The 15473-nt window shown below is 56.6% G+C and overlaps 1 protein-coding gene across 1 annotated transcript; it reads right to left on the bottom strand.

Moving 5' to 3' along the window:
• Nucleotides 1–4212: 4212 nt before the first annotated feature.
• On the bottom strand, nt 4213–15242 carry LOC133626249 (histone-lysine N-methyltransferase EHMT1-like). Its single transcript, XM_062003875.1, has 10 exons — nt 15185–15242; nt 13946–14035; nt 8881–9025; nt 8349–8493; nt 7800–7877; nt 6785–6900; nt 5948–6034; nt 5395–5470; nt 4665–4840; nt 4213–4402 (listed from the first exon to the last, which is right to left on the bottom strand). The coding sequence occupies exons 1-10, from the start codon at nt 15240–15242 to the stop codon at nt 4213–4215; spliced, it is 1161 nt and encodes a 386-aa protein (XP_061859859.1).
• Nucleotides 15243–15473: the final 231 nt, after the last annotated feature.

Below are 15473 nucleotides of genomic sequence, written 5' to 3'. Positions count from 1 at the left end.
GCCCTGGCACTCTCCTGCTGTGGGGCTGAGCCTGAAGCCCCGAGTCTCTCCTGGGAGGGAGCAGCACTGAGGCCTGAGAAGAGGAAAGATTGCCCAGCATGAAGCTGCTGTCAGCCTTTGGCAGGCAGGGTGGGGTTTCTGAGCTGCCTGGTGCTGCCGTTCCTGGGGAGCACTGCAGAGCCAGGGCAGCTGCCTGTAGCCGCAGGCAGGAGCGTGGGCAGCAGCAGTGAGCGGGGCTGTGTGCAGCTGGGGAACGGCTTTGGCACCGGCACCGGGACTGAAGTGCCCGAGCCCAGGGCAGCATCGGCAGCGTCGTTCCTTTCTGTCAGCGCCGGCTGCTCGGGGTGTTAAGGGTGTCCCACCGGGGAAGCCTGCTTCCCTTTTCCTGGCAAGGTGGTATTTAGAGCTGAAACAGTTGCTGTTTGAAAGCAAAACCACCACACAAAAGCAAAGCCTGGCTGGGTGATTTCGCTCTCTCCCCCCACAGCCTGTCCCCACTTTCCTGCCCATCTCTCTTGCTCAGCTGGCTGCAGCTTCTCTCTTCTCTCCAGACCTCCATCCTGCTCCCCACCCCCTTTTAGCTCTTCCTCTGACTCTCTCAGCCCATCGCTGTTCCACCCTCCTGCGCCTTCTGCTGATCCACATCCCTCTGTTCCTCGCTCTCTCTGGATGCTTTGCTTTTGCTCCTTTCTCTTTCTCTGTCCTTCCCTATTCCCTTCTGTCCTAATCCCTGTCTCAATTCTCTGTCACTTCACTGTCCTGCTGCCTTTTCTGTCTCTCTGCCCCCCTGTCCCACTCCCTGCCTGTGTCTGTGTATCCCCCCATCCTCCTTTCTGCCCTTCCAATCCTCTCTCTGTCCCTCTTTCCTGCTCTTTATTGCTCTTTCTCCTCCTGCACTCGCTGTCTCCTTAAGCTCCATCCCTTTCCTGCTCTGTCTCTTTTCCCTGTTCCTCCCCAGTATTTTCCTCCTCCTTTGGCTCCTCCTGGGGCTGGGCCTGTGCAGCCCTGGGGAGGCAGCCATGGGGCTGCAGGGTCAGGGGGGCCTGGCCAGGGGCTGGTGTCCCTGCAGGGTCAGGCAGCAGGAAGGAGGCCCCGGGGCACATGGGAGCTGTAGGCCTGGGGCACTGGCTACCGGCCAGCCATGTTGGCTCCTGGGCCATGTGGGAGCTGTAGGCCTGGGCAGGGGCTGCCAGCCGTCCCTTGTTTTGGAGAGCTGCAAAGCACACACACCTCTGATGGCCTAAGGTGCCCCTCCCCAAAGGGCCTGGTCCCACTTCTACGAGGTTCCTGTCTTTAGACAGCTGAAATTGAGGAAACTTCATGGTGTTTTCAACTTCTTTTCACTCTTAGGGTTTGAAAGGCTGTAGGCAACACACCATGGCTGCAGGAACAAATCCATAACTAATCACCCAAATTCAGTCACTCGGTGGCTTCCTCTGGAAAATAACTCTGTATTGCACACTGCTGCCACATATCAATAACCACATAACTCAGGAGCTTGCAGCACATCAGCATTTGAGCCCTAACATAATGCAGCCCACTATCAGAAACAAACTCAAACAGGCTGTGCAAGCATCCCCAGAAGTCCATCCTATGAATACATCAGGCACTTTTGACTTGGTAGATTCTGACCTGCTTAACTGTGAGAACTCACCTCTTCTCTATTGAGCCAAAGAGCGAGCCAGGATGGCTGCTACAGTGAGTAGAAGCTGCTGATTTGTAGCTGGCGCAGCACCTGTGGGGAGAAGGGAGATGGAGTAAAAGCCCTGCCAGAGTGAGCAGCACCACACACTGCTGCTGTCAGGGCAGGGACTGAGATGCTGGGGGGGCTGCGGGGGCTCTGGCAGCTGGGGCACCCGGGGCCTGTGCCCAGGGCCTCTGTCTCCATCTCCTGCCCCTCCCCAGCTCTCGGGTCACCAAGGGGCTGCCCCAGCCAGGCCCAGCTCCAGCCTGGAGCTCCCATCACCAGCCCCGGGTGGGCAGCAGGCAGGAGACACCCCCAGAGCTGCCCAAGGGCCTGGCTGGCCCCAGCCCTCACCTCAGCCAGGCCACAGCTGCAGCACAGCCTGTGCCTCACAGCACCGACACGGCTGTGGGCAGCTGAGGGGGCAGCGACAGCTCCCAGAGCGCCCAGCAATGAACAGGGACGGCTGGCAGCCCCTGCCCAGGGCTACAGCTCCCACATGGCCCAGGAGCCAACATGGCTGGCCGGTAGCCAGTGCCCCAGGCCTACAGCTCCCACGTGCCCCGGGGCCTCCTTCCTGCTGCCTGACCCTGCAGGGACACCAGCCCCTGGCCAGGCCCCCCTGACCCTGCAGCCCCATGGCCGCCTCCCCGGGGCTGCACAGGCCCAGCCCCAGGAGGAGCCAAAGGAGGAGGAGGAGGAAAATACGGGGAGGAGCAGGGCAGAGGGATAGAGCAGGAAAGGGATGGAGCTTAAGGAGACAGCGAGTGCAGGAGGAAAAAGAGCAACAAGCAGCAGCAGAGAGGGACAGAGAGAGGATTGGAAGGGCAGAAAGGAGAATGGAGGGGATACACAGACACAGGCAGGGAGTGGGACAGGGGGACAGAGACAGAAAAGGCAGCAGGACAGTGGAGTGACAGAGAATTGAGACAGGGATTAGGACAGAAGGGAATAGGGAAGGACAGAGAAAGGGAAAGGAGGAAAAGCAAAGCATCCAGAGAGAGCGAGGAACAGAGGGATGTGGATCAGCAGAAGGCGCAGGAGGGTGGAACAGCGATGGGCTGAGAGAGTCAGAGGAAGAGCTAAAAGGGGGTGAGGAGCAGGATGGAGGTCTGGAGAGAAGAGAGAAGCTGCAGCCAGCTGAGCAAGAGAGATGGGCAGGAAAGTGGGGACAGGCTGTGGGGGAGAGAGGGAAATCACCCAGCCAGGCTTTGCTTTTGTGTGGTGGTTTTGCTTTCAAACAGCAACTGTTTCAGCTCTAAATACCACCTTGCCAGGAAAAGGGAAGCAGGCTTCCCCGGTGGGACACCCTTAACACCCCGAGCAGCCGGCGCTGACAGAAAGGAACGACGCTGCCGATGCTGCCCTGGGCTCGGGCACTTCAGTCCCGGTGCCGGTGCCAAAGCCGTTCCCCAGCTGCACACAGCCCCGCTCACTGCTGCTGCCCACGCTCCTGCCTGCGGCTACAGGCAGCCGCCCTGGCTCTGCAGTGCTCCCCAGGAACGGCAGCACCAGGCAGCTCAGAAACCCCACCCTGCCTGCCAAAGGCTGACAGCAGCTTCATGCTGGGCAATCTTTCCTCTTCTCAGGCCTCAGTGCTGCTCCCTCCCAGGAGAGACTCGGGGCTTCAGGCTCAGCCCCACAGCAGGAGAGTGCCAGGGCTGCAAAGCTGCACAGCAGAACGGGGAATCAAGCTCTGCCTTTGCTTTCCAGGCTGTCTCCTCAACACAGCCCTTGAGACAGATGCTGTGCCTCAAGCACATGTCACACCCAGCCACTTGAGCAGTACTGTGCCTGTTTCTTCTCCAGCAAGTGGAAGACAGGAGGGACAATAGAATATGTCAGAGCAAGCTCCTACAGACATTATGTGGAGATTGAGAACTAAATGTTCTTTCAAGCTGGGGCAAATACTTTTAATGGTAACACAAGAAGGAGCCGTGCTTGAACTCTGAAACAATGCCGGGGAAAAGTGTTTCTGTGATAGAACAAAATGTAATGATATAGAATAGACAGAAAATCAAACGTGACAAGATGCTTCTGTGATGGCAGCAGGTCCCACACTGATGGAGAGCTGCAGGTCAGGCTGTGGGCTTCTCCTCTTCTCTTCTCTTCTCTTCTCTTCTCTTCTCTTCTCTTCTCTTCTCTTCTCTTCTCTTCTCTTCTCTTCTCTTCTCTTCTCTTCTCTTCTCTTCTCTTCTCTCTTCTCTCCTCTCCTCTCCTCTCCTCTCCTCTCCTCTCCTCTCCTCTCCTCTCCTCTCCTCTCCTCTCCTCTCCTCTCCTCTCCTCTCCTCTCCTCTCCTCTTCTGACTTCTGTCTTTTTTCTTCTTCTCTCTTCCCTCTTCTCTCTTCTCTCTTCCCTCTTCTCCTCTCTTTTCTTCTGTCTTCTCTCTTCCCTCTTCTCTCTTCTTTCTTCTCTCTTCCCTCTTCTCTCTTCTCTCTTCCCTCTTCTCTCCTGCCCACAGCCCCTTGCAGTGCCAGGGACAGCTCACCCTCTCCCTGCCAAGCCCAGCACACAGGGTGACACCCACTCAGTGCCTGTGCCGTGGAGCCTTTGCTGCCCAGCTGCTGACAGGGGCCTCCTTTGGCTTCCTGCTGCGGGACAGGGCGCGCGCCTGGCGCTTGGCCAGCGCCCAGCTCGTGTACTTGCACCTGCCAGAGCCGCATTTGCAGCTGAAGGATTTGCCTTTGACGGCCCAGAAATCCTCCTTGTAGTCGAAGCTGCGGGAGAGAGACGGAGCCGGGCTCAGTGCAGAGCAGCAGCACGGGGCAGCCAAAGGGACGGGGCAGCCAGAGCTGCAGGATGGGGGGGCGGCAGCCCGCGGCGCCGCCACCGTTTGGGGCTCGGCAAAGCTTCAGGGGATGGCGAGTGCCGGCGGGGGCACGGCCCCGGGAACACAGCGCTGGAGCCCAGCAGCTCGCAGCAGCCCAGCGCTCGTCCCTCTGCTCTCCATCCTCCCTGCGGCCCAGGGCCGGCACCTACCCAAGCTGCTCTCCAGCTCTGATGTCCCTCGTGCTGAAGAAGACCAGCCTGGGGAAGCGCACGTCCTGATGGGAAGTGAAGACCCTGGCAGCGAAGACGTTGGGCTCGCAGTGATGGTTGATGAAGCGGCCGATGTTGCCATAGAAACGCGCATCGATGCAGTACACGTCTCCTGCCTGAAGTGAAACCGTTGCTTCTAAGCTTTAGGTGGCACTTCCCAAGCTGACATTTCTGCTGTGAGACAGCCCGCACAGGGCAGCACAGGCCAGCTCCCAGCACAACAGGCCTCGGCTCCCTGCCAGCCTGACCTGCTGCAGCCCTTGGGAAGGCAGCGGGCTCTGTTCAGTCTCCCAGCTCAGCTCTTTCGCAGGAACTTACAGAGCTGACAGCCCACCCAGCCGACACTGCGTGTCCACACTCGAGGGACAAACCCTGAGCAGCCCAGCTCAGGCTGCCCAAACGGCTTTCACACAAGCCTCTGTCGAGCACCAAACCCGGGGCTGGCAGCACGTGCCGCGGTGGCCCAGCGCTGCTGGCCTGTGGCCCCTGAACCAGCCTCAGCCTCGCCTCACACACACTCTCTCCTAACTAAAAGCCAGGGAGGTCACAGCCCTCCTCTAGAGGGGGATTCAGATCCTGCTGCGCAGCAGGATGGAGGCAAACGGGCTCTTTGCTCTCCAGGAGAGGCCAGAGCCCGGGTTGGCCTCGACACACCCCTCAGACACAGCACCTCGTTGTCCAGGTCGAACAGGTAGGTGTCTTCACGGAGCTCTGCCTCGGCATCGGAGATCACCTCACCGACGTACCTGCGGCACACGGGGAAGGCAGCAGTGAGATGCTGGTGCCATCACAGCCCTGGCTTGCAATCTCTCCTTGTAGGAAGAGGGAAGAGAAGGGAACGGCCCAGGCACAGCAGTTGGCCAAGATCAGCACGTGAGTCCCATTCTCCTCACGTTCATGGTCAGGCTCAGGCCCTGGCTCTCCTGCACCCCACTGCAGGGTCTGTGCTGTTCACAGCCCAAAGCAAGATGCTTGTGTCTGCCCTTCCTGTGTTTCCCCAGCTATTGTGACCAGTTCCATTGTGTAGAAGCTCTGAACTCACCACACTATTGCAACCCAGGAAACCCTTTGCAAACCATTTCACAGAGCCCATGGGCCAGATTAAAGCCTACAACAGCTCCTGCCTGAGAGCCAGCGCTCGGCTCCGTTCCAACTCGATGGCAAAAGGCAGCAGCCCCCAGGCCTTTGGACAGGGATGGGTTGACCAGAGCTGAATCACTCACTCGCACACAAAGGTTCCTGCTGGAATGTCCTCCATGGTTCTCACACCCCAGCCCATCTCTCGTGTGCGGAACAGCTGTAGCTGAACCCTGCAAAAGAGCAAAGGAAACATGCTGATGGCAGCCCTCTGCAGGAAGACAACGGCTTGTCCCAGAGACGGGAGCAGAAAAGCAGCAACCTCCCATCACCACACAGCCAAGAGCATTTCCATCCCCAGCCCTGACAGAGCTCACTCCAGCACCGCTCTGGGCACAGAATCACGGAATACCACAGCAGTGGGGGGCTGGAAAGGAGCTCCAGAGATCATCCAGCACAACCCCCTGCTAAAGCTGAAGGTGCTCCCTGGGGCTGGGCACGTGGGACACCAGAATCCCACCCTCAGCAGTTCCCTTCCATGTGCACAGGCAGCACTCGGGGGAAGGCAGGGAAGGGGCACGGTGATGGAAGGCAGCAGAGCTCTGCAGGATGCAGGGGGAAGGCAAGGAGCTTGCCCTTGGCAAGTCACAACACCTTGAGCTAAGTGCTCTGATCCTTTAGCCCTCTGCTAGGGCCAGCTCCATCATCTCCAGCTCCCTGGCTGCAACACAAGGAAGAAACGCTGCAGCTGCAAACTTGTTGGGTAAGAGCTGCTCTGTGCCATTTTACTGAGGGAGTGTATGGGCAGAGAAAGAATCCTGTGAGTCACCCTGCCTCCTGCTCAGCCAGCACTGGAGTTCAGGGCAGGATGAATGATCTCCAGGGCTGGGGAAAGCTCCATCTGGGCTCTGTGGTTTATGGCAGGCCCAGAGGGGTTGGTGTTGGTCTTGTCAAGGGAAGCTGCGCTTGGCCCCTCCTCTCACCGGGGCCCGTTCCGCACCACGCGGTTCCTGCAGGTTCGCCAGCACAAGCACATGGGGTTGCACTCGACGATACACGGGGGGTTCCTCTGCTTGAATCCAGGCAGCAGTCGGCCATCCTGACATGGAGAGGCATTCAGGACTGGGTTAGTGGCTCTTCCTGTCACCCACTGTGACCAGGGCAAGCAGGAGCACAGATTGTCCAAGTAGAAACACAGCCCAGAGAACCCCAAAGCAGAGCCTCACCCCGACCTCCCTCAAACCAGCACCAGACCTCAACTTCTACAGGGGGTTTGCTCTGCCCTGACTGTGGCACACTCCCCACCACCACCCACAGCTGACCACAGCAAGGCACCATCTCCACTTTTGCTGCCTGGCATCACCCTGCGCAGCACCAGAACGCTGTGCATCGTTACTAGGAGCATTCTGCAGTGCTGCAGGGGACAAGCTGATGCTCAGTCTGTCTCTGCAACAAAGCCAGCACTTCCCGAGCGCTAGCCCAGTGCTCCCAAGCTCTGGGAACCACATTCTCTTCCCAAACAACACTCCCCCAAAGCTCCAAAAGCACTTATCCAAGCCCAACCAGGCTCCTGGCAATACTGCAGTTAAGACACCTTTTCTTTGCCCTCATCCCCAAGGATCACAACAAAGTGAAGCAGGCAGAATGCCTCTCTGTTCTCCCCTCCCCTGGTTTACATATGGCAGCATTTGCTGTGTGCTTCACAAACGGAAGCTGATTTCACAGAAGGGTTGTTACATGCTCTCTAGCACGTGGCCATCACTGATGGCTGAGTTCCCATGGCAGTAACACTCTCCAATAACAAGCAGCAGCTTCCCTGAGTTCACATCTTGTTCTTGCCACACACCCCTCTGAGCTGAGACCGCAACTTGAGGCATTTTCCAACAGAGAGATTTGCTGTGCCAGGAGCTGTTTGCAAGGCACTCTTATCCAGCCCCAAGGCCGCGAGTGGCAGCTCCAAGCGCTGCTCTGACCCAAGAGACGCTTCTGTGTCCTCACCTGCCGGTACCAGCAGCGCCCGCTGAGCTGCCCACACACGCAGGTGCTGGAGGAGCAGTCGTCCGCACACGCGCAGCGCTGCAACAGGAGACAAGGGCTCAGACAGGCTCACCCTCACCCCACACTTCCTCACCTCTGCTCTCGCAGCCCTCAGCCCTTGGAGGACTTTGGTATCACAGTGGAGACCTCGGCCGGACGCTGCGCTCAGAGGGCGACAGCACGAGGAGGGGCCCCAAACAACTCACTGACTCTCCAGACACAGAACAGAGCAGAAGGCTGAACAGGAGCCACAGCAGCCAGCACCACATGTCTGATGCTACAGCACACGGCTGAGCTCAGAGCATGGCTCAGGGCTCGGAAACAAAGACCAGCAGAACCTGTCTCCTACGGCAAGAGCTGGGCTACGGCCCCAGCTGCACTTTGCTGGCAACATTGGGACCAGACAATCCCATCTGGAATGGAAACCCCACTCTGAGCTGCAGTGCACTGCAGCACGTCTGAATGCACAGCCCAGGACAGGACAACACACAGGACACACAGCAGCCTCACCTGTAAATGAGTGACGTTGCTGTCAACGGCCACTGCGGAGGTGAAGCAGCTCTTCACGATGTATTTGAAGTCGCTGGGACACGGCTCACTGTCCACAGCATTGACACAGGGAATCGGGACCCACTCGTAACCCCGGGAGATGTCTCTGCCAGTGGCACAAAGAGAAGTGTCACACAAGGAAAGCTCCCCAGAGCCATGGGCCCCTCCAGTGCCATCCTGGCCCAGCGTTACTGCCTGGGATCACGGAGCAGTCAAAGCCTGAAAGCCATTCAGGACACAACAGGGTTCCTTTGTCCCCACCCTGCCTTACAGATCGTTCTTTGTGTTCAGGAATATTCCCATTTGGAGCAGGACCTCACAAGCCACGCTCTGAATCAACAGGTGCTGAGCTCTTGCAAAGCACAAACTGACCTCCACAGCCCTTTCAAAAGCTGAGCAAGCACTTGCAGTGCTGTCTTAAGCCAGGCTCCCAGCCTCCCCCGTGCATGGGCTCTGTTTCGTGACCCACAAGCAAAGCCAGCCATCTTCTCACCTGCTCAGCACCTTCTCTGTCTGGGTAGGCCTCTCATTAGATGTTTCTTCAAGAGTCTTCTTTGTCTCCAGGGCCACCCAGACCTCAGAGCTCAGGCCAGTGCACTGGGCTGGAGTCTCACTCTCCGTGTTCTTTAAACTGACATCTGAGCCACAAGAAACAGAGAGACTGCAAAAGAGCAAAAGAGAAGCAGCATTCCCCATGAGAAAGCGTGCAAGAGGAACATCAGCTGAATCCCATCCTCCAGCCAGCCCTTCAGCAACAAGGAAGAGTCTGCAACACTAAATAATCACAGGGAAAGAGGTGGGCTGGAAAGAGCAGGATGCAAAGAGAAGCGGCCCATGGGAAGCTGCTGTTGGACTTGGCCCTTGCTCATACTCACCAGCCTTTGGGGAGTGCACATGGGGCTTTATTCAGAGCAGCCATGAAGGAAAGGAAAAGCCCTGGTACTGTCTTATTCCCTGCTAGCTTGGGGGAAAAAGCAGCTTGAATCAAGGATGCCTGAGACCTTCCTGCTGGGAAGCCCAGGCTGAGCACAGCCCCTCAAACCCTCTGCCCAAGCCTCCAGCAACACTCCACTGTTTCTTATTGTTCTGACAGCAGCAGCTCAGGGGGTCAGAGCCACTGTCCCCAGGAGCAGGACAACGAAGAAGCAAGCCTCCCAGCCCAGCTTGGGTTTGTGCTTCAATGCCAAAGGCAGGACAGAGTTTCTCCTGAGCTTGCCAGCCAGCAGCCAGCTAGAAAGGAGGGACAAGGGGAAGGCAGAGAAACAAAACAATCGGCATCAACACGGGAGAGGTGTGACAGACGTGAATAAACATGCTGGAAAAGGCCAGAAGCTGAAACACAGTCTTGGCTAGAGCCAAGGGGTGAAACACCAAAGACAAAGGGATACTGCCATGGCTGGATGAAGAAACAGAAAGAAGAGGGAAGGAAAGCCAGTGTCTCTCGCCCATCTCACACCTAAGCCAGAGAAGCTAAACCTTGACTTGATAAGAAGGAACCAACACCTTCCATGTAGAGCCTCCAGAAGAGTTCAGCCAAACGACATTCTTACCCAAGCACCAGACATCACTATGAGCCACCAAAGCCCCTCACAGAAGCCCCTCAGAGACTGAAACTCCACGTGTGACGATGGCGTCAAGACGACAAGTAGGTCTGGGAAATGGAGCAAATCTGTGTCCCTATTGCAGGCAGGTTGGTCCATCTGTATGGAACAGGAGGGGCCATCCCCCAGTGGCCTGGGCCCAAACACAGCACTGCCTGCTGGTCAACTCTCAGTGCTGTGGAGAACTTTCCTCCTGATTTCAGTGACACCTGCTGGTGACCCAGGTGGGTCTGAAGTGAGCACAGAAAGCTCAGAGGGCTGCCCAAACCCAGAGAAGCTACATCTCAGCTTTCTCTAGGTGAAGTACATTTGCTGGCAGCTGGAGAGACCCCTCAGTCCTTTTCTTCCTTTTCAGAGCCCAGGACAAGCAGGACATTTTCCAGAGCTGCTTCAACTGGTGCCTGGGTCAGGCTTTGGAAAACAGAACCATTCAAAATACACAACAGGTGGATATTCTGCCAAAGAAGGAAAGGCAATAGATTTGAAACACAGATACTCTTCAGTGAAGTCAAAACACAGATCAATCTATTTTACAGCCTTTGCTAAGAACTTGCCCCAGAAAGGAGCTGCAGTGCCCTGTGATTACAGTGGGATGCTCCTGTGCTACAGGAAACCCAGGAGTGTGGGGCAAGTCATAAAAGCCACCAGAACAAGATGAGATGGGACAGGAGGTCAGAGCACTGTCCCACACAGGGATGGCTCCATTTGTCTTCTCCTCTGTGTTTTCACCCTCCCTTTACACCTGTGCCCAGTGGTGCAAGTCAGCAGCTACAGCCAGGTACTTCATGAATGTCCTTGTCACTGAGCACACCTGGCAGCATCAACTCACTCCACTGGTATTCCATCCCTAGCAACAGAAGGAAGGGATGGCTTTCACTCCTGAAGCCCTCCTGTCTTCACAGCCTCTGCCCCAGCTCACCCTGTGCCTGCTGAGCTCTTCTCCATGTCAGCCATTCTTCTGTGCTTTAAGCCTCTGCTTTTTTTCCTGGGCACCAGGCTGGAGCTTCCCGTTCTCTGTCTTTTCCTCTCAGACACTGCAGCAGCTGGAAAACAGAAGAAAAACAAACCCCAAGTTTGCTCAGCAATGGCAAGATGAAGAGCTGCAGAGGAGAGGCTGTCCTGGGGGGAATCACACTGGAGGGCACGATCTGAGAAAACTGCTTCCCACTCCAACGAGCTGATTGACAAGTCAACCAAAAGGTGACACACACCCCCGTGCCAACACACCAAGAGCTTTCTGTCAGTGCAGAACCCACTGCAACCCTGAGAATCCTCCACAGACTCCTTCTGGCCCCTACACCACCACACACAGGATCAACTCCTTCCATTACCCGTGTTTGGCAGCGCTGCTGATGCCGCAGGAGGCTGAACAGAAGCCAACTCACTCCAACAGATACTGACAGGCCACTGGCAGAGAAGTGGCTGCACAAAATGACATCTGTCCAACCAGGCCCGTGGCAGCAGCCCTGCTGACACCAGCAGGAAAGGAAACCCTGGAGAGATTCAGTGAGCAAAAGGTGCCAGCAGAGAATTCAGTCCCTGCTAACCTGCCTCACCCCCCACTCAACCACACAGACACACGTTTGGGAGGTGGGTGCTGTGAGGGATTTTAACTCTGTCCTTTTTTACCTGTCTGGGACTTCGGGGGGGCCACATAGCTCTGGTTCCCAGGCCCTGACTGCTGAAGGCCTGGCAGACAGGGCCATGGCACTGGCTTCCCAACCTCCAGGATGGTTTTGCTGCATTCCTCCTGGGATTCCTTTGGTGTGGAGTCTTGACTTGCATTCTGGAAAACAACCTGCAGTTACATTGAGCTTCTGCATTGAAACACAATCAGCAACGAGATGCAATGCCTTTCTCTCAACTATAATCACTTCCATGGAAGACAGCACCACACATTCAAAGCAAAAGCACACAGACCCTCCTCCGGCACAGAACTTTGCCAAACGACTCCAAGCGACTCCCAGGCTGCTGCCCCTTCCCCAGCTGAAGGCTCCTGCCTTGGAGGGTGAGTGGCCACCTCACAGAAGCAGACTGGCAGGTCCAGAGTAGCCACAGATCATGAAAAGGATCAGACAGTATTGACACAGGCATTTGCTCGGCTCTGGAGAAGGCAAACAAGTGCATCAGAGACAGCTGTTCCCTGACACGTGCCTCGAGCGCGGCTCTCACGTCCAGCACGTGTGACACCAGCCCTGCAGACACGTTGCAGAAGAGCAGGCAGCAATGGGAAGGGATCCTTCCTCTGGGGCAGCATTTGCCACAGCCCACTCTAAGCTGGGCTTCCAGTGTGACTTGATGCCAATTGCACCCATTTGTGGGCAGTCACTTATTCTCTAAGAGCAGACCATCCTCAACCAAGCTGCAAGCCTGTGAAGGGCTTTCTCAACCAGCATCCTTCAGAGGTGTGGACTCTGCCAGGTCAGGGGCACAGATACCCCTCTTGGCTCCTGCCCCCTCTGCAGCGAATCCTCTGCACAAGGAGTCCGGTGGCACTCTATGGCCGTGCCACTCCTGAAGGAGATTTCCCACAGGAGATATTGAACTGCAGCCAAGCTCACACACACATGGAATTCACAGCTTTCAGTCAGTCCCTGCACATATGGGACCCATGGATGGGCGACCTTTGAAGTTCAGGCAAGCTGACAGTCAGAGGGACAGCTCTATTTCACTAGACCTCGTACTCTTTCTTTCTCTTTTTCTCCCCATGGAGACAATAACCTCACCAACATCCCCATTAGGACCTGCCCTTGGGTTTGATGTTTCTGCCTATTAGAGGGTCGGAGCTTGCTGAGCAACCCCAGATGCTTGCAAACCACCAGCTGCCACCTGCCTGGCTCCAAAAGATGAACACAAGATGCAACAGCAACCCCTGTGTGCACACAGAAAGCAAGCACTTCACCAGCCCCTGCATCAGAGACTCAGTTGCAACACTGCTTAAAGGGATCGTTGGCTCTCACACCCTTCTCCAGGCCACAGCTATTCACAGCTTTGAGACCTTCCCATCATATCACTGCTGTGCTGCAACACCTGGGGGACAGCTGAGCATCACTTGCCAGGAGCTTGTCCATAATACACCGGTAGCTGACAGCAATCCACTGCACCAACCCTGAAAGACACCTTTCACTTCACCTCACTCCAACATCAACACACCAGGTGACCTCACGTCTCCTTTTCACTCCTAGACAGAAACACAGAGCTCTGTTCTAGTCAGGGATGGCAAATCCACCAGTGAAGGTCTCGGAACAAGTTGCATTACTGTGGGCAACAGACACAGAGAGAGAACATGATCTGGTTTGCCACTGTAATGATAGAGCAATGCAAGCAAGTTGCCTGACATCTCAGCTTCTTGACAGCTTCCAAGCTTAGGAGAAGCCTCAAGTTCACGTGTCTTCCTTAATCTCCTAGGTGCAACTCAGAAGAAGTCTGCTTTGTTTCACAAGCAGCTCTGGCTTTCAGCAGACAGATGATGAGCAACAGAGACAAGAGAGAAAGGCCCTTTAGTGTCTCTCATGGATCTGTTGCACAAGGTATGTGATCAATTACGTATTTAGACCCACACGGAGGAAGAGAGCTGAGGGTGGCCTTGAGACTCTGTTTTAACACCTCTGTCCCTCTGCAGGAAGGGAAAACATTGCAGGAAGGACGTGGATGCTGAAAAGCCACCATTGCTAACGCTGAAGTGAAGGTCCAAAGAGCTCGGGAGGCAATGCCTAACCCCACCCCCAGCCTGGTGATGGATACCCCCAGCAGCCAGTGTGCCTGCAGCTGCTGCTGTTGTGGGTGCTCTGCGCTCTCCCGGAGTGCATGAGAGGGATGCTTTGCTGCAGACTCTGTGTAAAGGATGCTTTGCTTCCCAGGCTCAGCATCGCCTTCAGGAACGCCCCTTTCTGCTCTCCTATGGAATGCAGTGTATCTCAGCTGGGTCTGGCTGGCCACCAGCTTCACTGACCTCACAGGAAACGTTGGGGTCACCATCTACTTCTGCTTTTCCTTCCTCCGCTTGCTGTTCTGCAGCACTTGCATCTTCAGCTGTGACATGAAACCCTGCAGAAGGAGGGAGGAGAAGGATGAGAGGAGAAAGTGCAAGTTCCTGGCAGGACCTGGGTACCTGTGCAGAAAGGAGCACAGGCCAGACCAGGTTTGCTGCCAGGACTTGTGATCTCAGGGGGACCCACGCTGGAGCACTCTGCTCCTGAAAGACAGTTTCCCCCGTGGATGACCCACGCTGGGGGCTGTACCCTGTGGGAAGGAGCCCTGTGGGAGCAGCTCATGAAGAACTGTTGCCCATGGGAAGGAGCCACACTGGAGAAGGTCCTGGAGGACTGTCTCCTGTGGGAGGGACCCCACACTGTAGCAGGGGGAAGAGTGAGGAGGCCTCCCCCTGAGAAGAAGCAGCAGCAACATCCATCTGTAATGAACTGACCCCAACCCCCATCCCCCATCCCCTGGGCTGTTGGACAGGGAGGAGTGGGAGTCCTGGACAGAAGGACTCCCCCCGGGTCAGGGACGTGTTTTAGGATTCAGGTTTTATTTCCCATTTTCCTTGCTGTGTTCTGATTATTCGTTAATAAATCAAACCATTTCTCCCCAAGTTGAAGCTGCTTGGGGTGATCTCCCTGTCCTTATGTTCTGCCAGGAACCTCTTGATACATTTCTCTCTCTCCTGTCCAGTTTAGGAGGAGAATGATAGAACGACTTGGTGGGCACTTGGCACCCAGCCAGGGCTAAACCACCACCAGCACTTTGAAAGCCATTCTAGACTAAAACAACCACAGGGCTCAAACACAGCAAGATTCCTGCAGACTGCCCAGAAGCTCACACGTGGGGAGAACAGCAGATTCCTTTCTGAACTCCCTTCCACACATTTCCATGCTCCCCCATCAATCAATGCCAGCAGGCATTGCAGACCTGAGATGAAACCCAGTCCAGAATGAACGCCGTGCACTGGCAGGAAGGATTCTGACATGACAACCCATCAGCTCCCCAGGCCAGCAGCAGTGACAACAACTCACTGGCACCATCAGCCAGGTGGTGCCATGGACCTGCTCTTAGGGACTCCCGCTGTGCTTTTCCCTCCAGAGGCCAGAGAGGAAAAGCATCCCAGGCACGGCCAGCCAGAGCTTTGCCCCAGGGGGCCGGCAGAGCAGGTAGGGCCGATGGCCAGGAGCTCCAGGAGGGGCGATTCTCACTTACAGCACCGGGAAAGCTCCCGCCGCAGAGCGGAGGAGAGCTCAGCCAGCCAGGACAGCATGTCGGGACCCCTCGGCAGGGCGGCGCGGGGCAGCGCAGGGACCTCTCGCTCTCTTACAGCGCTCGGACGCTGCGCAGGAGCCGCGGCAGCAGCCCCCGGACGAGCGGCCGCAACTCGTCGTTGGGGCGGCAACTGCCAGCGGGCGCCGGCGAGCGCGGGCACAGCGGCCCCAGGGACAGCTCCGGCTGCCGCCCGTCCCGCGCCGCCCCCGCAGCGCAGCGCAGCGCAGCG

This window comes from Colius striatus, chromosome 10 (genome assembly GCF_028858725.1).
Source record: "Colius striatus isolate bColStr4 chromosome 10, bColStr4.1.hap1, whole genome shotgun sequence".
Classification (NCBI taxonomy): domain Eukaryota; kingdom Metazoa; phylum Chordata; class Aves; order Coliiformes; family Coliidae; genus Colius; species Colius striatus.
Note: the sequence above shows the minus strand (reverse complement) of the source record. Positions and strands in the feature narration are given on the sequence as shown.

Excerpts from the sequence above, each read along its gene's own strand:
- LOC133626249 (XM_062003875.1), bottom strand. The coding sequence starts at position 15,242 with ATGCTGTCCTGGCTGGCTGAGCTCTCCTCCGCTCTGCGGCGGGAGCTT. Across the intron at positions 7,878-8,348 it reads GCAACGTCACTCATTTACAG|CGCTGCGCGTGTGCGGACGA; the intron begins GTGAGGCTGCTG and ends CTCCTGTTGCAG. Across the intron at positions 4,841-5,394 it reads TGTTCGACCTGGACAACGAG|GCAGGAGACGTGTACTGCAT; the intron begins GTGCTGTGTCTG and ends GTTTCACTTCAG.